The 25,162-nt window shown below is 42.7% G+C and overlaps 1 protein-coding gene across 3 annotated transcripts; it reads right to left on the bottom strand.

Moving 5' to 3' along the window:
• Positions 1-586: 586 nt before the first annotated feature.
• On the bottom strand, positions 587-24,640 carry smoc2 (SPARC related modular calcium binding 2). 3 transcript variants are annotated; one of them, XM_080482280.1, is made up of 13 exons: positions 23,953-24,640; positions 17,996-18,158; positions 15,665-15,771; positions 15,328-15,427; positions 14,419-14,463; positions 12,226-12,273; positions 10,344-10,418; positions 8,577-8,763; positions 7,551-7,633; positions 3,177-3,276; positions 2,092-2,339; positions 1,360-1,397; positions 587-1,275 (listed from the first exon to the last, which is right to left on the bottom strand). In XM_080482280.1, the coding sequence occupies exons 1-13, from the start codon at positions 24,025-24,027 to the stop codon at positions 1,252-1,254; spliced, it is 1,293 nt and encodes a 430-aa protein (XP_080338406.1). In that variant the 5' UTR covers positions 24,028-24,640; the 3' UTR covers positions 587-1,251. The 3 variants fall into 3 exon arrangements, with proteins under 3 accessions (XP_080338406.1, XP_080338405.1, XP_080338407.1); XM_080482279.1 differs by having other exon boundaries at positions 12,226-12,306; positions 23,953-24,279; XM_080482281.1 differs by having other exon boundaries at positions 14,428-14,463; positions 23,953-24,279.
• Positions 24,641-25,162: the final 522 nt, after the last annotated feature.

Genomic DNA, 25,162 nt, shown 5'->3' with positions numbered 1-25,162 from the left:
ACATTGCTAATCCACCATCACTTATAATCTGTCCTCTGTGTTCCCTAGGGGTGTTAAAACCAGACCATTGGGCTGGATTATATCACAGAAAGGAGACTTATGGGTTAATCATAAATTAGACGTTAAGCCTGGGTGAGCGGGTCAGCGGGAGGTCAGTCGCTCAGACCTATAGAGGACTTTATGTGTGAAAAGCCACTGCTCACCACTTAGTTGCCCCAACATAATCAGGCAGGAACAATGTACAGTAGTGTAATGTGTCAAGGCTAGTTTGAGCTCAATGCTGCTCCGAACAAAGAATCTATTCAAAACTGACTGACTGTTAAAGTATACCTTAAGCAAATACACACGTTCACGCACAGGCACTACCCTATATAATATTCTTTTTGATGTGTAGTCATATGAGGCACAGCTGACACTGGCCTATTCGTTTGTCTTCAGTCTGTGTGAAAGATCTCTGATGAGAACAGAATTAAGTACCATTCGTTTTTCCAATTCTAAAATGTTGCCTTGGGGGAATTGGCAAACTGTCTGAAAAAGGGGATGATACATGACTTTTGCTATGTATGACTAATACTTGGCTCCTAAAAACTATGTCAACAAGGTGTTTTATTGAAGACACAGCAAGAAAACATAAAATGGTAAAGACATTACAAGATTTATATAACGAGAGGAAAAACAGAGCACTAATTGGATTAGAGAGAAACTGCAATTTGCAGACATATTTAAGCTTCTTTGACACATCAGGCACATCCAAGGAGCCAAATGTATAAAAGAGATCTTTATTTCTAATAAACATGAATATATGAAGACATGTAGGACGTTTTTATGACAACTCTTTAAAAACATTCTCACAAGCTGCTTTAGAAAGCAGGTCAGTACATGAGTCATGGTACGGTCATTTTAACTGTGTTGCAAACTCTACGCGCTGTACTATTAACAACATGGGAGCAAAAGGGGAACAAAATTAAACGTCAGACATGAAAACTTGTACAACTTTGAAAAGTACACTTTTTTTTAGACACACAAAGGACACATACATTGTATGTGTTAAATATCTTTTGTTTGTCAGAACATAAAAAGCTAACTACATCATTCACAGATTCAGCAGTCTGTTTAAATACCTTATTTCTACAAAGTGAATTTACATTTTTTTTCTTTTAAAGTACAAAGTGCAAATACTATGGTTTCCGTAATTGCCGATTGGTGAGGGCACATTCTCCATGAGAAAGAGGGAAATCTCAGTTGTTGATCTTAGCCTTGCTTCTTCGAGGGATTCTGAGGAGAAGAAAGTTTGACTTGAGCTTTTGTTTCTTTGTACACCTTTTTGAAGATTGTCTGTTTCTGTTTCAGTCAACTTACTAGCTTACTGGAAGATAAGCCTTCGCCTGTTTTGGCACCTGGAAGACAAAACGTGATAAAAACTTAAAACCAACATAACTTTTTATTAGGAAAAAGATGTGAATGTGAAGCAAAGGAATCCATGGATTATATATATTTTTTCGATTTCAAGACAATTCAAGGTAGAAATGGTAAATAGACTTCACTTAAAATACAGCTTTTCAACTCTTTGAGCAGTCCGAAAGCGCTTCACATCATTAATCACTTTAATGCTCTACTAAACAGGTCATGCCGCCCATAACCATTAAATATAAAATAGAATAGAAATAATCAATTTTGCTCAGTTTAATACTCTTGAGTGGAAGTTTTTGATGAAACTGGCATGTAAGAGTATTTATTTACATTGACTTTAAAGTTTTGAATCAAACAATAGGGTTGAAATTTCCACAGTGAACACCGAGGATTATGAGACCAGTGAGACCTGCTGGGACCAATAGACTCTGTCTCATCACTGTTTCTACATGTCTCGCTGTCCAAACACTGATTGCTTTGTGTCACACAGATATAAGCAGGCTGTGAAGCATGCACTTTTGGGTTTTGTAAACACTCAATTATTTGAAATTATATAGATAATTTAAATGGCTACCTCACTGTGATAAATTGCGCATTTTGTTAAATAAATACAGAATTTCATTAGAGATCTGCTGCAGTGGTATATAGATGTGTATGTTCAGGGTGTGTTGTTTGGCTTACCTTCTTCCTTGGTCACCCCGAGGCACCCCATCAACTCCTGCAGGGACAGCGCCTTGTCATTGCTGATGTCACAGTACTCCACAAACTTCTTCACGCACTTCTTCGGCTTCGATTTTTTGCGCAGGAAGCGTTTGAAAGGCTTGATCTCCTTCTTCCCGATGTCCCCACTGGAGTTTTTGTCCAGCTGACTGAAATACCAGTGGACCACCCTCTCCTCCAGGGTGTGACTGGGGTCAGGCTCAGCCATCCTGAATGTCAGATATCCATTCATCAGGTTATCAAAGGTCAGTTTGGAAGGTAATGCTTAATAATCAAAGTAACAACAGAGTCCTAGCTCCCTCAGGTAACAAAACAGCTGTGAATTGTTAACAAAAAAAAAAAAAAAAAAACTTCAACAATGAGACCATGTTACAAATAAGACGGAGTTGTCTCATATTAATTGACGACATGAATGGAACACAATGAATGGAGCTAATATGTGAATTCTACCTGAATCTGGATCTTTTCCAGAAATTCACCACTAGCTAAATATAACCAAACTTAAAATTTCACGAATTGAATCCTGTAAACCTTATCAAGACACAGATTGCTTCATAAACAAGTTAATAGTGTCATATGATAAAATGTAGATGTAGATGAGATGATGAGTCGATGCTAAATGCGATGCTACAAATATTTGAATTATGCCACTTTGCTCATGTCCACACAGTTAAATGAATTTGACGCCACCAAACAAAATCAGCCCATCTAAGATGACAACAGCTATATTCAATATCGTGTATCTTCTGTTAAAGGAAGGCGTCATGTCAGGGTGTGATACATATTTCGGTTGATAAACTATTTTTCTAAGAATTTAAGTGTCAAAGATGAACTGATGGTCCAAAAAGGAAGATTTTTTTCTTCCCCCCATTCATGACAGTTATAATTCTGACTTGTTTGGGCATGAAGATGTATTGGAAGTCCTATCACTTTTTAATGAGCACAAAATAGTGGAAAACATTTGTTCCTCTCTAAAGAATGGCTAATAATAGCATATCAGTGCTTTTATGAATAGCATATCAGATGAACATGTCCAAAAGTCATACCTTCCTGCAGATGCTGGATCTGTGACAGCGTGCACCATGTCTGTCGACAGAGCATCAAGTACACTCGTCAGGAACTCTGTTTTCTTTGCCCCAGGACAGCCTGGAAAATAAAGCACAGATACCTGAATGAGTGTGTGAAAGTGTGAATCATCCAGTTCATATAGAAAGTAAATATACGTGTGTGCATGTCGCCGAACAAAAGGAAAAAAATATCCTGCAGTCAAAAGCAACAATGTGGAATTCTGCCGTCATAGGTGGGCCAATAAATGTTTGGAGGAGGGACGTTGTGTACCAGGCAGGGTGAACAGCATATAAAAGCAACAGAGGATAAAATGCGCTCGAGACTCCCGCAGTTGTCTTTAACTCGCTTCTCATAAAGTGTTAGACCTCCCCTCATCTGGAGATGGAAGAGGGTACCTGACAATCATCCTGGAGGCCCCTGAGTGGTTTTGACAGCTGCAGACACTGAGGATGTTGTGGAACATTGTACGTATGAACAAGTGGCCATATACACCACCCGAGACTCACCTGAGACATCAATGGGACAAAATCCAGTCCTGACAGACCCATTGTTAGTCAAGATGTTGCGTGATTTTAAGGTATGCGCTGTGACACAACTACACAACCATGTGGTGGGATTTCTGTATGAGAACACTGACAGGGGAAGGGTGACGTCATCAGCTGTAACCCTATAGAGCAAAATCTATCATTACCAGTCCCCCGAAAGCTAACAGTGAGGCATTATTACATGCAGGATGACGAGAAAAAAAATGAAATGAGGGACAACGGTGGTGCTATGACCCTGATGACAGTAATTATCTGTTAAGCCATACAGTTTTAAGAGTCGAGAGGCCAACTCTTCCTTTGGGAGAGCTGAAGGCTACAAAGGCCTGAGAGATTCCAGTCCAGTTTCCTCTCTGCTTTCTCACAGTCCAGCTTCCCTGTGCTATTGTGCCTCTGGTGGAAAAGAAATTCTCCACAGTTCGCTGCTCTTTTATGGCCCAGGCCTGCGGGGCCAGATTCTCCTGAGCTGGAGATAATAGCATGCTTTGCACCTCTGTAACAGGTGGCGACCAGCGTTGGCGTAAACACCCAGCCTCTGCTCCACCTTTTGGGAGTCTGCAGCGAGCCAATGTTGAAACACTCACATGTCCAAACTGTTCCACACTCTCCTTTACGTGCTGAACAGACTTGCACTTAAGTTTTAGGAGGCCTTCCTTGGCCCGATTCTAGTAAAAAATCTGACCCATCTGTTAATAGCCAAACCGGTGCCTCTGTGGTAAATTAGTCTAGACAGTAGCACAATTGCACCCTCAGAGGGCAAAGTGTTTCTATATGGCTGGTGACAGAGGAGAGATTTGTGGGATGCAGGGGAGGCTTAGTGTTTTTCATGGAGAGCACTTGTTCTGTATCCGTAAGGCAACAGGAATCTCAACGTGTCTACAGTCCATTCAGATGGGAAGCCATCAGGTAATGCTCCAGTCCCTTCCTCTTGGCAGTGAGGGTTGTTGCCGTGGGGGCGGGACAGATCAGGTTCTGTCTGTCTGGACACTGTTTAGCTGAGGGGCAGGACACAAACGCGCCTGCTGTCATTCAAAGGAAATTGGGTCTGGCTACTTTCCGTTCAGTTCAAGGCTGCAGCAGTAAATGGTTGCTGTCCTCATCCATAATGATTACAATTACGTAATTCCAAAGCCTGACAGATGCAGATGAAATCAACTTCAGAAAGCCCAAAAAGATTTCATTTTTTCCTATCGAGAAGCAAAGAGCTCTACAACTTTTCGCAGATCTCCACATATTTGCAGCCTTTAAAAAGTTGGCAGAGTAAGTGCATGTTTACATGTGTATGCCTGTGTGTTACTGTCAATAAGAAGCCATGTTTTTCTATGGAGCCACATGGGGCCGAGCCCTGTCAACACTCACAGCCACAGCTTCCAATGCCTGCCCCGATGCTATTCCATGATCCCGCTCTGGGGAGAAAGCTAACCAAATACTCAGCTTTCCTTCCCTGCCCCTTTCAGGGCAAGCTGCTCCTTTCTTGCATCTCGCCCCATAAACCTCTCAACACCAGCGCTTCAGCAGCAAATGGGCTGCAGCAATGTGAAGGCAACGCTTATAATTATCCCTGGTTCATACAGTAACAGGCTTTCCACTCATTGACGCAATTGCTCATAAAGAAAACAAGATGCTTCTTTTTTTTTTGGTTACTACATCCAGACACCTTTTAGAATGGGAGCTTGATAATAAAGAGTATATTTTTTCTTAGGCAGGTTTAGACTGAAGGACTCAAGTGTGCGCCTTCATGATTGCACGGCTGAATGCCTATATTGTTTTTTTGTTCAACCGCAATGTGTTTAGCAGGTGCTCAGTTGAACTCAAGATCTTTCTCATTGAATAGTTGTGGCTGTTCTCCACCTCACACTTTGTGCTGACACTTACAAACCGCAACAATCTGTCTGTCATGTAGCAATGATATACACCAGTGGTGCCACTGGAAAGCACAGACTTACAGCACATAGCGGTCTAAGAGCTTTATGTGTCAATCGGTCTGTTTTATATGAAATGTAAAAGAATGCTGCTGTGCGTGCTGAATGCAGCACCTGCGACTGCTGCGAGTAGCGAGCACCGCTCTGGCCTGGCACAGTGTTACATAAACAGTTGCGAATGAGACGGGAACAGTGGTTGCTCTGTTCACATCTTGCTGGATTATTAACATGTTTACCACCCCCCCCCCCCCCCCCCCCAAAAAAAAAAAAATAACTGCAAAGTTTGCCAAGCACTGTTCATCTACAAACTGTGATTTGATTATAGGCAGGCACTTCACCTGCCATTTGTCTCATGACAAGGATAAGCTATGTGATTAATAGAAAGACATTGAATTGCATTTTGATGCTTTGTCAAGTTTTATTTGTATTTCAAAGTAGTGGTTCCCAACATTTTTTCCATGAGGAATTCCCAGATAGCCGAATGGAAACGCTGTCTCCTGTCTCTGTTTTGCCATAAACATTACAGTGAAGCCAAAAGTTGACCAGCACACCCAATGTCATTAACACGGTGCGTAACATCAAAGTTTTCTGGGTCAGGCTTAGAACATAAAAAGCATCTAATGATGGTTCTCTTGAGAATTATGAATCCAATTTTGACCGTCTTGAATAGGGCAAAGCCTCGAACACCCACTGTGATATCAGGCACCCAGAAGCACAACTTGAAACTCACACAATAAAGTTCAGTCATCTGACTAATGCAGTGCAGTGCAAAAAATACCTTCCCAGTTCCTACTAAATTGATTCCTGGAGATTCACTGTTAGGAAATGGTTGTCACAGAGAGATTAACACACGGACATTTGGTATGACAGTTCTGTTAAAGGATTTTTTAATCCATCCAACTATCCCAACATCCCCCTCTCTTATGAATAATGATTTGGCCGTATTTTAATAATATTCCATTTCTGGTATTTTTTATTTCATTTGGGCTCTAGTAAAGCTAGAGTATTATATTTTACAATTTCTCAAAATTCACATTCACCCATACATTCCCATCCAGCCAACTACCAGAAAGTCAAGAAATACAGCTTTGTGGTGATACACAGGACTTTTCCACAGTCCAGTCACAGACAGATTCAACAGCATGTCACATATTTGTAACATAAACTTCTCTGTACTGTCAGAAACACACAGTAATATTGAGGCATGTCAAAATATTAAAAGTTGGAAGTTATAGCAGACAAAGTTGCAGAGGCTCTCATACACTTATTTTGAGAGGTCTACAGTATCGACATCAAAATTAATCCATGTGTCCTGGTCATGAGAGGGTTAAAGTAATAAGGAATTTCATAATACTTTGTGAATCTCTTTGATATCCTAAACATAAAGCTCAGAAGTGTCACATGCTGATGGGAAAATACCCACCACTCATTAAATAACAGCCCCACCTGTTACTAAACCCACCAAATCAACCTACTGCAGATCTGCTGCTCTTAGTTTGGTTATCTACACTGTTATCAGTCTTAGTATCACTACCTGTCTCTGGCATCCTATTATCCATTATCTCCACCCCACCTCCCAGCTGTGCTTTCATACCACTGTCCTCCATCTCCCATGTCAGGAGAAGATTAATCCTCAACCAATGTGTTGTGGCCTCCTGACTTATTGACCACTGAAGGGTAGTATCTGGCAACCCTCAACTCTTTATCACGCGTTTCCTTGACCATCAGTGCTAATGATGTCGACACACACAAACACTCATGCATGCACACTCTGTTATCGCAGCCTCGGAGGTGCAGCACCAGTTGAAGGCCGACGGTTGAAGCACTTCACCATGTGGTCTGAACAAAGAGGAAAAACAGAGACTGAGTCCAGTCTTCAGAGACCTACCTTGAAGATGTCTGCTCCTATAGTGGTCTTTGGGTTTAGTTGGGTGGGCCCTGGCATTTCCGTCACATTTTGGCTGTTCATATCTGTGACAGAAAATACACAAAGCAAGAATTAAAATAATAGTTTTCTTAAGGTGAAGTGGATAAAAGTGGTTGTTTATGCCAGTAAGCTGATTATGATTGTAAATTTGAAGAGGAATCCCATGTTTTCCAAAAGTGCCTCATAGTTAAATCTCAGGGATTCAAATAATTGTTTTGTGGCAAACCAGGGGCTATGAAACCCATCCAAAAAGAGGGAAAGGATTTGGGGCTGGTATGAGTATAGACATGGGGAGGGAGGGTGAGAAAGAGAGAGATAGAAGAAGAAAGGCAGACAGGGAGCGTGGGACACAAGGAAGCTTTCACAGCCGCCCTCAGAGAGACAGCACAGCCCCAATTGCTGCTGTGCAACTCCAGGCCAAAAGCTGGCCTGAGACAAGGAAGAAAATCCATGCTTCCATATGTGTGCTAATGTGCTGTCTGGCACTCTGCCTGGAGCCTTGTTAATCTGATACCCAGCCATGCTGCTCGCTGAGAGTGTACCAGTGCCCCACTCTGCCAGCCTGCCTGACCTTCGACCTGCCACTCTCCCCACCACTGAGTCACTCTGTGTCATGGGCAATGGAGATGTTTATCAGCATTCCTATTTCTGAAATCTCAAACAACAAAGCTTGTTATTGCTGCCTGAGGTTTGATTTTGCTTTTATTTCTTTATTTGTTCATTATGTTAAAACATCTGTGTGGCTACACCTCTCCAGATGTGCCCAAGGTTGACCATTTTAATACAAGGGACGTCTGCCATACTGCATGAAGCTGGGTTATTCAGTTGAGCAAGTTTGTGTCACAGCATATTGGTCTGTTTGCCACCGAGAACTGAGCAATAAATGCTGGGAACATTTCTGAGTTAAGGTGTATGAATGTCATAAAATAGGAAGCCCTCAATCAGATGAGGAGAGATCGCTAGACGACTATGTATAATCTTGGCTACCTGGTGGAGGTTCCTGGTATGGGCCGCCCGGTATCCACCAGCACACACCAGCAATATCCAGTGGAGGGGTGGCACTGGACTGGCTTGTAGAGCCCCCCCTGGGCACAATCTGGGACAAACACGGCGTCATTTTTGTGCTGCCTTGCTTCTTCCTGGGCCGACTGCTGCTCCTGGTCACAAGATGAAGCTGGAAAGCAGAGTCAGAGGTCATACAGTGATTGGCAAAGGTGTCAGTGGATTGGTCTCGGGACACAAGAACAATGGGCAACTTTAAACATTTTTTTAAAATCAGCATTTACTTTGGTGGTCTAAGGAAGTTTTGGGACCAAGTACATTAGACAAGCCAAGTTTGAAAGGGAAAGATGGATTTTGAAGTTTTTGAAGTTGAACTTGGGGATTGAAGCATATTTAGGTTCATACAACATGCTGAACATTTAAGACATATTTTTTTTTAAATAGCAAAAGACATTTATCTGCTGTCTCATAGTATACAAACCACTGCTCGAACACCAGACAAGGAGGAGAAAGACAAAAAGGGGGTGGGGTTTCGGGCTTGGAGACTGTGTGTGTGTGTGTGTGTGTGTGTGTGCCCCCCCCACCCTGTGGCACTGTTTATGGACATTAACAGGCTAATGACTGAGTATAGCTCCCTATGCCCCAAGTTAAGTAAATATTTGGACACTCGACTACCCTCTGAGGATGTGTGTGACATGTAGAGAAACAGACAAGACAAAGGCAGAACACTGGTCATTCAAGTACACACACACTGAAACACTACTGCAGGATACTGTAGAGGAGCAGGGATCTATGTGCTTTGCATAATGTTTTTGTTTTATTCATACATGCAGAAAATGGGATGAGAGAGAGAGATTTCACATTCTGCAGAGCCTCAGCAGGATCTAATCAGACATTTTTTTCCGATGCTTTCTTCAGTAGATATCTGAGCATTAAACTGCTGAATGGAAGCAAAGCTTCTCTGGCCTTGAGCGCTTTCATCACCACCAGCCGTTCTCTCTCTCTCTCTCTCTCTCTCTCTCTCTCTCTCTTTCAGTACTCCTCTCAAGGCTCGGAAGCGACTGCTGCTGGATTATGGATTTCCCTTTTCTTTGTTTATTTTCATTAGAGATCTTTACCCACACAAAAGAGACCGAATGAAATGCCTCCCCGATTTCTTAACCGACTCTCTTCGCTCCACTTCCTCCGTATGGGCTCTCTTTGTTGGGGCGGCTTTTTTTCCCCACCCCAATACCCCAAAGAGCACATGGTAATCAAAACCATCAATGCTTCAATTCTCTGGCTTTTTATTGGTAGTAAATTATGATAATAGGATTCACAACAAAATTGTATACATGCATAGAGGATTGCCGTCTGGCTGCTTTCCTGAAAATAGAATAGTTTTAGACAAAAAAATGGCAAAATCTCCCCGGGATCAAAGAGGCAGCTGGTATAGCACATCAACATGCATGCATGCATGGAAAAAAGTGCAGCTCAGAGCAGCCAGATCAATAGGAGATACTCTGCTTGTGCCCATGTGCAGATAATTACAGATAGGTTGCAATGCGAAGAACCACAAAGAAGCAGATCCTCAAGGCCTGACGCACTCCAACACCAAGATGTATTGGTTTCACAACCCGCCATCTGTCCTTAAAAGACAGGAACAGCCTCAAACCATGATTGCGCACACAAGTAGGAAAAAACACAGTGCGTGCTTCCAGTTGAGGTTTGCAAACACCCGATCGGCCATCATTAAGCTCTTTTGAAACTCACATGGCGCTCTGGTTCTATTGTTCTGTCGGCTGCGAACCTGCTCTGTCCACAGAGTGGGGTACTGGGAAATGATATCTGAAAGAAATTACAGAGAGAACTTCATTGGCTTCAATCGAAAACACACTTGTACATCGTCTGAGCCAAACCTGGTGTTTCCAAAACTCACAGTCTGTAAAACGCACATCAAGGTTATCGTGTCTCATGCTGCTGGAGTGAATATGGGCAATAAATTGCCTGTGACAACTAAGACTAGAGAGAAAAAGTTTGAATGGAAGAGTAGTTGAGTCATAATCTGTCACTATAGCCTCATTAAATGATTAGCACGCTGTCATTCAGTCTTAAAATAATAACTGTCTAACAAAAATACTGAAATACAACTTGATGATCCATTTACTCTGAAAAAAGACTTTCCATTTGGAAATCAATGATTTAATGACCCCTGTCTACTTGTTCTTCCATTACACAGTGTCTGTGTATTTACTACTGTCTTCTAATTGTCATTGGAAGCCTCAGGGGTAATGTTAACCAAAAACAGTAGTAGAGCTTTAACAACAAATGTATGTGGCAATGAACTTTCTTTGATCGTGGTAATGGCCCCAATTTGGTAACTCCAGTATTACTTTTGTTTCTTTAAAATGTATACATTTGACAATGTTTGACAAAACAACAACAAAACATGATTAAATAGTTTTGGTAAGCATTGAGATAGGTGCTGTTTTGCTTTCCTCCTTTCCACTAAAAGGAAAAATAGTCTATTGCCAATCTTTTACTTGAAATCCAGTAGGAAATTTATCCAAATTAGGAAACTTTTTTATGCTGGAAATGATGAGTTGTGTGCCGTTCTCGTCAGTCTAAAGCTTTTCAACAGATTTGATTACATACAGATGTCACATGCGTGTATTTATTCACACTTGAGAATCTTGAAATATACTTTAATTAGAATCTTGGATTGCAATTCACATTTTCCAAGTATTTTCAGGAGTTTCCTTTAAAGGGCTAAGTCGAGACTGTCAGTTTTTAATGCTAAATTAGGAGTTTTATCTATTTTTTATGGAGTTGTTATCATTATTTTTAAATGAGACTTATGCCAGACCCCTGTGTGAACTGGCCAGAGTCCTGATGTGTGAAAATAACAAGATGTCACAAATGACTTAGTTATCATTTAGATCCAAAAATGAAGCATGAGTGCATGGAAAGTTTTTCTTTTTGTTGTTATACAGAAGAAGCCAACAAAGTTGCATATTGCATAGACAAAATTGAGAAAGAAGATGACGAGAAAAAGGAACTGTTTCAAACTATGTTCATTTGTGGTGCTAACTCTGAAAGGTTGTGATGTTGATCGAAACAACTCCAGCATGAACATGCAATTGTAAGGACTGTCACTCCACAATGATGTACAGTAATTCAGATTAATTGCAACATAACTAGGGTCACAAAGCAAAAGCATCAGAATTTAAGAAGATATTTCTTGTTAAAGAACAGGGACCCATATGAAAGGTCCAGGTCTGATTTGAATAAAATTTATTTTATGTCGTATGTGTTATTGAAACAAATATTAACTAATCTAAGTCACATATAGGCCAAAACAGTAGATTTGCTCCACTTTTACTCACAGTCTGAACATAGCCTGAGCATTCCTTTAACGTTTACATCCAACATTGCACATCTTATCATTATAAAAACTGTTTTACAATCACATTTTCTCCAGTGACTTTTTTATTGAGGCATGGTGCTGTAACTGCCTCGTATGCAGACTCCCTTTTACCTTTTAAGGATGTTTTGGGACTATACTTTTGAGTCAGTCAGCGGTGTCTCTGTAAACACAGGGTGCACTATCAAACATTTTGTAATTCCTGTCTGAAGACAAATAAAAAAAGCTCACCTTCTTCGTCTGCGGGAGGGTGCGGATCCACCACTAGGCCGGTCTCATCTGCATTTAGAATGGAGAATATTTGCAAGGAGACTACAATTACGAGAGTAAGCTAATTTAGAAAAACACTCAAATGTGTGAGATTTGCACGTTGCCCGATGAAGAGGGGTGGAGGCAGAAGAGAATGTAAGGAAATTAGATGAAAAAGATTCTGTTTATGTTCTGAAAATGCAATATGAGATAGGAGGATGAAAACTGTGAGTATAGTGGTCACTTAATCCTGTGGCTTCACATCATGCAGCACAGGACAACATTATGCCACAGAGAACAGATTGAGGTCAGTTATAGTCAACGAAGAGTTGTCCCTGATGCCCGTCTTCATCCTTTCATTGCCTGCATTTAGGTTATGAGAATGTTGGAGAGAAATAAGTGGGTTACAAATAGTTGCCTGAAATGGATCAATTAACAGCAGGAGGAGCCGGTATATTTGTTTGCTCTCTTGTCGGAGTAGCAGCAGGGGGGAGACAGGGATGAAGGTTTTGAACTGCTTCGGGTAACACCACCTCCATAGGTGTGGTTAACCTCAGATTGGGTCAATCCTCCTGCTCAATGTGAAGGTTGGTTAATTTGTGTGCCTTCACTGGGTGGCTCTGTAAACAGGGATTGAGCTTAACCCCCCCCCCCCCTTTTTTTTTTTTCCTGTAACAATGAATTTCCAATACAAATACAAGAGTTTACATTTGTAGCAAATTTGCTATGCCAGCCAGCCATTTTCCCAAGCACACTTACTGGATAAAAATATCTACAGTCAATGTGACTGAATGACTGAAGCAGACATGTTATTACTCAGCTCACTTCAAGGATGGAAATGCCATTTCAAAAAGTGTATTTATGATTTGGATTTATGATAAACCACTAATGACCTATCGTTACTTTGTGGCCTTTTACATGACTGTAACACCTCTTTCAGCATCTGCCAGGAAACCCCCGTGCTATTTGTGGTCATACAGCATTAGTTTTACTGCTGTTTGTCAGTCATCAGTCGCACGTGATTCCAGTACGTGAATGAATTTGTCAAGTCAAGGCACAAAAAAACAGTTCAATGCACGGCGTTTGGGGTTTTAAGTTGCCCAAAATTCTGATAATAAAAGTCGAGCAATGACCACAGGGAAATGCTTAGGTACTGATGGTATTCTGCTGCATCAAAATATTGATGCAATCACTGCTATTTTCAGAGCTGGCACACCACAAACTTTTAGTTTATTCTGCTTTTCACCACCCTGTTTATTCAACCAGTTCAGATTGAACCACAACCCAGCCCTCCACCCCCTTTCCATCCTCTTTCCCTCTCCCACCATCCCTCCTACTCTCTCAGATTTTGCATTCCCACTTGATCTATGCGTAATGACTTGGCTGGACTCAGGCAGACACTATACCAGAGACTGTTTACAGAGAGGCGGAGAGGCACAGACGTAAATGTCACACTGACAGGAATAACTCATGTGACAAACACAATCGCTGATTTATATGCACTTTCTCTCTCTCTTGTGCAAATGTATGCACATACACGCGCCCAGCCACGCACAAGAAAATCTGAAACAACACAAACTGGACACTTCATGAGAAGTAACATCACATTCGTTAAAATAAAATTACTCTTAAAAGATGAGAGCAAGTTTCTAAAGTTGTCAGAGAAACGTAGTGGTTCTGTGTCTGGAAGAGAGGACAAGTTTGATTAGATACGAAAGTGCATTGAAGAATGAAGGATTAAGTGCGAACATTTCCTCGTATCTTGTGACGATGCGGCTGAAAAAGAACTGAGAAGAAGAATTTAAGATAAAGATAAGTCAGTTTCTCCATTGTTGCTCCTCGTGGCTGCTGCCTGGTAAAATCAACAGGCCATCATTGGTAATAAAGCTTGCCACACAGAGTGTGTCCTTCAGCTTGTTTCTGAGAAAAACATCCTTCAGGCTCCTTGTGCTCTCCTGAATTGACAAAATATTAGAGAGGCAAGACTTAACAGGTGACTCGTCAAGCAAATCTCTGACACAGATGCAGGCAAATACACAGAGATACAAATTAAATACAGACACACATACACGTAGGATTCAGTGGGTATAAACATGCACAAACACAGAAGCCAGCATGCATTGACCAGGAAATAATGAGCGTCTGAGAGCTCAATTTCTTGAATGAAAGTCTCACCTGCTTTACCTGGCTCTCTGGTAGTTGCTCTCTCCTGTTTGGACCCTGGAAAGCCACACATTCAATATTAAAACTGTCACACTCCTGGCTTCTTCTGCAATAGCAGACACAGATTTAATATCATTAGCACAGTAGTATTTAGTCTCTAGGTGTTTTACAAAACAAACAAACAATCAAACTTAACAATTAAAACACATTAACTCCTCCACATGTTTTTTGTAAATGTTAATTTGCTTCTAATGCCATCGGTCACTTACACACTGCATGCTAATTTTAGTTAATTATCATCACATTTCCATTTAATTACTATCACATTTATAAATCTCAGATGCACAGCAGTGATTAGATTACAGGTGGTAGCTGCAGTACAAATACTGCTGCTGCTCTGGAATATGCATACTATTGACACAGCAGCAGCCCCACAGAGATGCACTGGGAGGACATGTGGCATTGGTTATTTGATTGTTTGGAAAACACTCTTCTCCAAGAACACACACACATTCCTCACAGTTAAACTTTGTTGCTCAACTCTGCAGCGCTGATTTTCTCCTTGGCTTATTTACACCGCAGCCCTTGTGCCTTGAGCAATGCTCAGTCCTCGAGTGGCCCTCAAAGCCTGTGGCCATCTGTCCATGCACTGACCACTCTCCCACAGGACTGAGGATTGAAGACCCACCCCCCCACAAAAAGAAAAAAAACTAAAAAAAAACACCAAAGGCCTAAATTTACTGTGCTGATTTCAATTTATCATCACTGCTTCATGACATTACAGGGAACAAATATCTCAGTTCAAACGTGATATAAAATGAGACGCCTTTTTCTAGAGCAGCGACCTGCAAATGCGGCACGCTTGATTGCATAGTATTGCAAGTTGCTCGTTTTAGAATAGGTTGCTGGGGTTTCACCCACCTTGGCATCGAGGTTTTTTATTGGCCACTGCTGAGCCACTGATGGGTCGGCCATTGGGGGTGACACACCAGCAGTATCCAGTGTAGCTGTGACACTGAACCTGCAAAGTGTAAACACAAAATCAGTACAAGTTGAACCAGCAATGGTGAATTTGTAAATAAAACCTAAAGCAACAGCGTCAAATATTGTTTTCAATTATGTTTGGGAAGAAGAGAAGTGAAGCTCTGGTTAAATATTTACTGTTGTTTTGAAAGCGTTCTCTGTGGTGGCTTCTTTTGTCAAGTGCTTTGCCTCAAAGTCCAAGCAAGTATAAATTATGTTGGGGTTTTTTTGTTACCTCGCTGTACGTGCCATCAGGGTTGCATACAGGCACAAAAACCTGCGGGAAGAGCTTCTTGGCCTGCTGCTCTGTGTACTTCTTCTCTGCTACACATCTGGATGTATCTGAGGAAGCGCCACAAATCACCAGAAATCACTAGACATCACAGAGATCCGTAATTCAAGCCACAGCTCAAGTATTTTCTTATGGCTGCACAACTACCGAACCAACCTACTTAAAAACGTCAGAAGAAGATGTGGAATCTCACAAATGATGAAGGACGATGAATGAAAAATGCAGAGAGAGACAGAGAAGAGAGAGAGAGAGAGAGAGAGAGAGAGAGAGAGAGAGAGAGAGAGAGAGAGAGAGAGAGAGAGAGAGAGAGAGAGGCGGGGAGGAAACGATTCAAGACGGAAGCGGTGGATACTCGTGTGGCTGGGATAAAAACCAACACCCCAGTCCCATTAGGTGCACACCAGGCAGGCCTGCAGAGTGCCTGGTGGTAAAGCCATTACCTAGTGAGGCAGCTCGTGCTGCTGCCGTAGAACATTCCAGTCACCAAAGAAAAGGGCTGATGCACGAGGAAAACCTGACCCTTCCTTAATGTCTGAGTCTGTCTTACTCTCCTCCTAAACCACAACTGTCTGCGAAGTTCAGCTCAAACTGTTGCACCCTCAAAGTGCTTGTTGACATAAATGTGGGTCATCCACTTTTCACCTGTGCGCATCTCAAATGTTTTCACATCTCCAAGTCAAAACCGCGGCTCATCTTCTTCATTCCACAGCTACTTCACCCCACCTGGCCAACAGTACCAGCTGTGCAAACTCTCAGCAATTGTTGGGATTTTGACGGTAACTCGGTGTGACACTTCAGCTGCCGCTCAGCGCTCAACTGGCGGGCAGGTTCAAATCACATTAATACAATGACTCATGTGGGGCTTAAAAAACGTTCACCGCTATGGTCACCAGGCCGCATGTTGCTGGCACGGCTCACAGAAAGACTCTCCGTTAGATACATGCAGGGGAATTTGCACTGGTTTCCTTCAGTCTGGTGTGTGTGTCACTGACAGCGGAGATGAGACGGGGGCAAGGCGCTGGATGTTCCTCATAGAGGAAAACAGTGAGTTGAGGAGCTCTAAAGTTAGCGGCAGTGGAAAAACCCCAAACCATCGTCCTTCTCCAGGGGGCTCTGACCGAAAAGCCAGCTGGAAAAAATGACAGGACACTTGAATCATCTGAGTGCAGTGATAGAAAACAAATGTGGTGCCACTCTCGCCATCCTTAAACACAATCCCATCTCTGTGCTTCTAAGGGCCAGAGCAGCCCTCTGCTTTATTTCGGCTACTGACTTTGGTTGCTGCTGCTGTGTCTTTCACTCCTCCCGTCCAGAAGCAGAGGGGGGTCTCAACTCTTATAGACTCCATGTTATTGACGCTTACAATACGACTTTCATGGACTCTCGTCCCTTTCAGCTTCCTGGTTGGAATCCTCTATTCTGCGTCCCGGGCGCTGTCCACGCCACATCCAGATGTCCGCTTAGAGACGCTGCCATGGAAACCCAGCGCGGGCATAAAATCGTGGAATGCTTTTCCATGATACGAAACTTCTTCTTAAGCAAACCTTTCTGCTCACATTCCCTGCATTACTGGTATAATGTTGTAATGTGGTAAGAATGGGGCATTGTCCCCAGTCTGTAGAGCGATGAACTCGCAGTATAGAGTTAGTGAGCGGGGCGGGGGGTGAGAGGGTTCGGGGCCGACGCATTGGGGTGTACGGGTTCTTCCTTCCAACATCAGCAAACAATGAAGGAGTTTGTGAGATGTCTGACCTCCCCGGCTCTCCTCCTTTTCCTTTTCATCCTTGGTCCTCTGTTCAAAGTGTATAAAGAGCTTTACATCTAGTATCATGAAAATGAGACTATTAATTCTTGTCAGGCAATTTATTTCAAAGGTCCTTGTTGCTGCATATTAATTTGGCTTCTATTAATTTGGTTTCTGCCGCTGCAGTCATCTCAAAATAATGAAGACCTTGTTTGTCCCATGAAGTTGTGATACATTTCCGATGCAAGAATCCATGAAATCTCTATGTAAAACACACAATAATCTCCACTCAAAACAAAAAAAACAATGTTGACAATCCCTACAACAGGGAAATTATGTGAAATTATAAGAGATGCCAGGAAGGGGTGAACTCCCCTACACCCGCTCTCACTATGTCAACCCCACTTGCCTGCCCAGCACTCAAAGAATCAATTATGCCGAAATGAATTTAACCCAAAAGCCTCTACTGTGACCCCCCTCTGCGCATTTGAGAGCATCAGGCGGCGATGAAGCGTGACTCATGACCTGACCTTTGCATGGCCCTCGGATGACCTCCAGCTGGGGGTCGCGGCACTTGGCTCGCAGGAACTCGCAGCGAGACGTGAAGGTCCTGCCGTCTGAGGCGCACAGGGGCTTGCGAGGAGCTCCGCTGCATTCCGTGTTGCACTCCTTATCCTGATCCACCCGCAGGAACTGCGAAAAAGTGTAGAGAGTCAGAGATAAGCAAAGACGACATTTCCTAAATGAGCCATTTGTGAGAATCACCGAGCTCTGCACCACAACATTTTAATCTCCACAACAACACGTGTGGTTCTTATAGGATTTATGAACACAAGGAGCCGGGGCTGCTGCAGGGGCAACAGCATGTCATGACCACAGTCAGCACGAGGACCGTATTTCAGTGTTTATCAGTAGGTAATCCTCAGGTGTATCATCAGTTCATTAAAAAAGCTTAAAAACAAAGCACAGAATCAAAGATGAAGCAGCATCACGACGGGCCTGTGAGGGTGTAGCCATACTTTGTCTCTGTCTAAGAGTAGGAGACTTGACTGACACTTCCTGTTTTCTTTGTCTGCCAACACCTGCACAGGTATTCACCTGGAATCACTCCGAAGGATGTTTTACTGAGCCATGGAAAGAGAAACAAGGACAGAGACTCCTGGCTGAATGCATCGGATCACCTGTGTCAATGCCACCATTGTATCTGCCACCGTGGTATGAAACCCCCTTCGCCTTGGCCACACAAAGGGGCAGCGGTGGCGGTAAGAAGGGGGGTGGCAACAAGCTGTGACTGCTACATTGAATGAGAGACTGAATAAACTAGATGTCAGTGAGCTTTGTGCTGCTTACTGTTGGACAGTTTTCATAAAGATTGCGTGATTCATTCATGTTGCTGGAAAAGAAAAGGAAAGAAAAACCTCTTCTACGCTCATGCCGATTCAGGTGCTGCTTTCAGCTGGTCATATCCAGGAATAAATATCTCTCTATTCTTTTTGTCTACTCCCATAATGAAGATGTTTGCATTTATGAAACTCTGCCATTTGTCTTTCAGTTCTGTTTTGTGAAGTGTTTATTCAGTTTTCAGAGGTTGCATAAATGTCCACCGGTAGGAAACTTTCTCTTTTCCACAATCTATCTGCACTTGGTGCAAACTACCATATCAAAGCCCTCGCTTTAAAGCCTTTGGTGAGCGATCAAACAAAATGACTCATTGAGATACAGACTAAGGGGGGGGGGGGGGGAGGATCTTCCATAAAGAAGGCGGGATAATCACCAATAAGAAAAATTTGTTGTGTCTGACATTTTACAAATGAAGTGAGAGATGAGGATTGCTGGCAGCACCCAACCCCCCCTGCGTTCAGGCAAGCAGGGCTGCAGGGCGACATGCACCTGGAAGAGGGTTGGCAGTGAAGGGAGAGTTGCCCTGGGCCAGCAGAGGAGATCCAGCCTACTCTGTCAGCCCTGCTTATAAATCTTCCCGTGGGGAGATCAGAGAGGGGAGGCCCGTTCAAACACATCGGAAGAGAAGCCGCAAAGTGAAAGGTGGGAGGGATGATTGAGTCTCCTGGACCAAATGAGTTAAAAAAGAAAAACAAAGCAAAACAACAACAAAAATGGATTCTTTACAAGTACATCTTCATTAACTTTTAAAAATTGCTTTCTGTCACAAAAAGGATATTAGTTAACTGCAGGGTCTGGGCAGAAAAACTAAAATCTTCAGGGTAGGGGAAAAATCTGGGGGTCAGAGGGATGTCTTTTTGCCTTTTCCCAGAGAAGAAATTACAATTAAAAACAAATTAAGCAAACAGTTAAACTACTCATTATTTCATGAAAACACAAATTTTTTTAACTGATGTGCTACAAAGATGTATTTAGATTTTGAGATAAGCTACAATAAGCTTATATAAGTTTAACATAGAGATGACGTGCAAATTATTCATAAAGTCTTATCAGAAATCATCTAACTACCACCAGAAGAGTAGTGATTATATTGTCTATGGATAATCAGCGACAAACCAAAAGATCTTAGAATGTGTAAAAATGCTGGATCGGGATAAAAGATGAAAATCTATGAAACCTATGTTACAGATAGAACTGATTTTCAACCAACTGTCTAAAACCCCTGTGAAAACATGGTAGTATTTCATATTACTGGATGAAGCCAATTTGTAAAACTATTTACAGGTTTTGGAAGTCATTCCTGCATCCCTCCTTTATACCACAACAGAATACCTGGTGGCCACTTGTTTTATATTGTTTGAAGTAAACTGATCAATATAACAAACTGTAGTTATTTATTCTACTTAAATAGATTCCGTTGCCAAGGGAGTTAAAACTAACAGGATAGATATTTGCTTAATAGTTACAGGTTATGTATTCCCATCATTCCTTTGTTATTAATGCAATATCAAACAAGAAATATCTTTGTAAAAGGGATGACTGGGGTTAGACGTTCTGTGGTCATGACCTCAAAGTCATGAGAGTGTGGTAAAGTTTGTTTTCAGCCTGTCATTAATCGATTGTATTTTAAACATCAACATACAGATATCAGAGACATTTTATATTTTTCTGCAACAATTATGAAAGGATTCCAGTGGCTGTGTCTCACTAATGGGTGGCTCTAACTTACCACATGGCCTACATCGAGAATACATAATTTCTCACATCCCTTCATTCTTTGCCTTTCGCAAGTTAGTTCTTTGCAATTGATATTTGATCTGTGTTGATGCTGCCATTTGATAGCACATCGATACAGTTTATTAATTTAGTCAAAGAGTTCCAAGCAAATCTGACACTGGTCCTCTTCAAAAACCAGCAACTGACAGACTGTCAGAAGAACACATAAAAGAAAATAAAAATAAAAACCTACTGCAGCAATAGTTAATAAATTTGTCTCTTTCACAGGTCTAATGGTCAAGTGATTGTTCCTTGTTAATAACTGGATACTGAAACTGTCTGTCCCCAGACTTTCGCTCTTGTCTCAGTTTGTTTGATGGCATTATTGCATTTAACTAAGATTTTAATAGCACATCCTTCCCTCCCCTGCCTTTCCTTCTCTCTTCACTGTAGTTTGGCAGTCCTTCTGCAGACATCAAGATTCCCCATCATCTGCTTTTTCTCTCACATCTTCACACAGAGATGCTTTATGTGAAGGCCGCACCATTGGAGTTATCATTCCTGGGTGTCTACAGACTTGTTTGCCGGTGACCTGCTAGCACCCGCTACAAGTCGTGCTGGTTGCACCAGTGCTCAGGCTGAACCAGCAGTATCAGCACCAGCCCTTGCCAACCAGCAGACTGACAACCCAAACAGAGTCATTCAGTGTTCCCAGCATCCCGCTAGATGTCCGCTATAAAGCGCACAGCAGAGCGCCAAGTGCCTGCAAGTTCACGATAGAGCTGGAAAAAAACGCAGCATGGACAAACACAGTTGGCCACGAAATCAACCACCCATGAAATCAACCACCCAGATTCACTATCAAACATCCAAGTATTCATTTCAAAGTCACAGTTGGCCACACCAAAGCAGGATTGCAAATAAGATGTGAATCCAAGTGAGAGGGAGAATCTTCAGGGGCTAATGGTGTGCTGAAGATCTCCTCCTCCTCCTGTGCACACCTAATGGTAGCTGCTGTCTTCTGCCGATCTCCGTGTGTTTGGCCTGTGGTGATGGATGGGTGAGGCTGAGGCAGAGCGCTGACACTCCCCTGATGTCTCATTCCAGCTTCTCCAAGTCAGCACCACCATCATGCACAGCAACATATAATGGGGAGTGATGGATGGCTTCCACCATGATTTATCATAAAAGGAGACTCATACAAGACAGAACACATATTGTGACTCAAATCCATGTATTGCTCAAATCTGTCTCTTGTCTCCTTCCAGGCAGCTGGCTCTCACTTTCTGTTTGTGTTTTCTCTTGATTTTGCTCTCTTTCCTTTCCTTTCAAGGTTTCTCCTTTTTTTTTTTTCTTTCATTGTGGGATCTCTCTTGGAAGATGTTTTTTGCATCTGCTCAAATAATGCAAGAGGTTGGCTAAAGAACAAGAGGCGGCGAGAAAGGGCGAGACGGGCCGAGTGTAAGGGAAATTTCTTTTTTTTTTTCGAGAGCAACCAGCATACAAATCAAATCCTATTACCTCCCCCAGGCTCTGCAGCATTGTGGGATTGAATGGAGTATGAAGGAGGCGAGCTTCCAGCAGAGAGCACATTGTAGACTGATAAGGGCCTTCTGGGCTGGGAGGCCCCTGCTTCCAGCGCCCCGAGGGGCCCCTCACACCACGGCTGAGCAGGGTCAATGGGGGCCCCAGCTGAGAGCCGTAGCAAACGTGTTAAATGGCCTTGGCGGGAGTTTTCCTGTGCAGATGCGACGATGCAAAGGGTATCATTAGTGTCCAGGGTGGTGCAGAGGGAAGAAAGTGTCAGCCGTTAACCAGCCTAGTAACTCAATCAAAGGGAAAGGCACTTAATTGCAGTGAAATTTGTTAAAAGTGTTGCAGTGGAAAGGCACTCATGAGCATGTAATAATGAAAAAGACGCATTTGGGCAGGTGCACAATTTTTATGAGGACACAGCAGGCGATTGAGCCCATATGTCAGAGTAAAATTTATACATACAGGTTTGACAAAAGAGGCAGCAAATGGTCTATGTGCCCTCATCTTTTCACACACTATTTCATACTTATATAAACCATGGAAAAGTCTGCCTCATGAATAACCTGGGCAGGAATCCCATATATTTAACTGCCCGTCCAACCTCAAATATGCACAAAATATCACATGGAGGCATTTTCTTGAAACCAACAATGAACTCTCCTGTGTCACTCCAACAATAAGCCATTAATCACCCACAAAAGGAAGTCCAGTGCTCCATGTGCTATTGCAATACAGACGGCCTAATAAACCACAGCAGGGAGGTATGACACAGACGAAGTCACCACAGAACACGCAATGAAGTGAAGAAATCATAATTCCCACAGTCGTCTCCTAATACACCACAAACAGCTCCACCTGCTTCACCTTTCTTTTAATCGCTTGCTGAATATTACCGCTCATGACACCTATAAAGAAAGACTCATTACACATCTTATCTGTATACTTGATGTGTGTATCTGTGTGCATCAATGCCGGGGATCATCTGCTCAGTTCCTCCCACATTCCACAAATCCATAGTGCCGTTAGGGAGAAAGGATCCCCGACCCTTCACCTGCAGGTTAACAACTCATGGCCATTTGTTTCCAATTGGATACTAAGGCATCTTTGCTTCACCCATAAATAATGGTGCTGGGGGAGTCAGCCGTCTCATCAACCTCTAAATCAAGGGGGAAGCCTCTGACAGTGCACATTCCGCTCTCTATTAATCCTCTTCCCGCACTGTACTTGATCATAGACATGGAATTCTTCTCCAGATTCTCATCCATTCAGATATAAACTAGTGTACATGCTGCAGACCTGAGGCTATAAATAATCATCTATGCTTTGATTGAGTAGACCTGATGACACTTGCGGGTTAGTCTCTGTTGGACCCCAGGAACATCAGGAGTGAAAGAGGACGGAGAGGGAGATGAACCGAGGAGCTGGCAGTGTAGATGAGGCACTAAACACAAACCACAGAGGTGCTGCTAACAGATCAGTCATCTCCTCACAGGCAAGCCAGCAGCGCTGACACGCTGTGCAGAGAAACGGTTTACATGGAAAATAAGAGAGCATAAAGACAGGTCCAATGCAAAGCTGTCCACTCTATGCTATTTAGGTTGATAATAGAAAAGAAAGCAGGTATGATGGATTACAAACATCTCTTTGAGTAACGATTATTTTAAGTATAGAAGAATCTTTACTGTATTTTTAGTTAGTTTTAATGGGACAGATTGTGATCACCCTGTAATTACACGTAAGACGCACACAGCACATCATTCAAAAGGAAAGGCACCTTGTTGGAACGGAACAGCGTAAGAAAGAGACAATCTGGAAGTTGTGCGGCTCTTCATACCGTGAGTGCGGAGAACTTTTGAGCGCGTCCTGCGCACAGCAGACAGAGGAAGACCAGCAGCGGACAGACGCGCATCCTGACGCAGCGTGGCAATAAACTCCCCAAATTACGCACGGTCCAAAAATTCACGCTGCTTTACCTGGAATTCACCTAAACACAATACCTTTCCCGGGAGGGGGTAAGGGTTCAAAGTGGGTAAAAATCCACACTAATCCTTGCGAAAATATGAGCGTTGGAGAGCGGGGGTTTGCTGGTATTATTTCTCTTCGTTTCCTTGGTTTCGTCTGCCAAATCGTTTGTGTAGACACTCTCCTTATTTCTGGCAGTGCGATGAACTCCCCCCCCCCCCCCCGTGTCCCTGACCTTTTCCCCTCCCTCGGTGTCTCTTCCCCTACTCCCTCTCTCCAGTTCGACTTCTATTCTCCACACCCCTTTCCTCCACACTTGTGCACCCGGTCCCTTATCGGATCCCCAGCCGGTGTGCAGGCAGGCAGGTAGATGTAGGATCGGAGGGACTCCGACTGCTGCTGGTAGCTGAGGGAACACGTCAGGTATTCCTCTCCTTCACCCTCCTTTGCTCCAAAACCACATCGTAAAAACCCTTGTAATGATGTTCTATTGATAAATAGAGGAGATCAGAGTGGATACTGTCTAATCAAGGCGCGCGCACACACACTCACGCACGTCTGACTACATTATAATGACTTTCACAAAAAGGAATGTTACTCAAGTCTGCAAAGATCACACAATTCGCATTGCATTAGTTTCTAAAGAAAACAATATAAGTGAAAGTTGACATGATTCATTGGTTCAATTATTCAACATAAATCTACATACTTATCAGAGCAGGAACATTGAGTACATATAAACACAGTGAAAGTCGTTGACATTGGCAATAGCAGTGCGTGTTTCTCATAACTGTATCATATTAAATGAACCTCGTCTGTGACCGCTTGATCCCTGCACGGTGAGGCGGTGCGCTCACCTCGTAACTACTGCGCCACCTAACGACATCTGCAAGTAGTTACAAGTCCTTATGGCCTCGTAACGATTTTATTGTCGACGCTTTAACTCGGTTGGATTATAAAAAAAAAAAAAAAAAAAAGCTTTTCCACCTTTCTTAATTTAACCGCACCCTCATCCTAATTGAAGAGGCTGTTTGATCACCTACAACAGCCTAATAGTGTTACGTTCTGCTGTTTTATTTATG

Source organism: Lipophrys pholis, assembly GCF_963383615.2.
Source record: "Lipophrys pholis genome assembly, chromosome: 15".
Lineage (NCBI taxonomy): Eukaryota > Metazoa > Chordata > Actinopteri > Blenniiformes > Blenniidae > Lipophrys > Lipophrys pholis.
The sequence above is the reverse complement of the archived record's forward strand: the minus strand, read 5'-3'. Positions and strand labels throughout refer to the sequence as shown.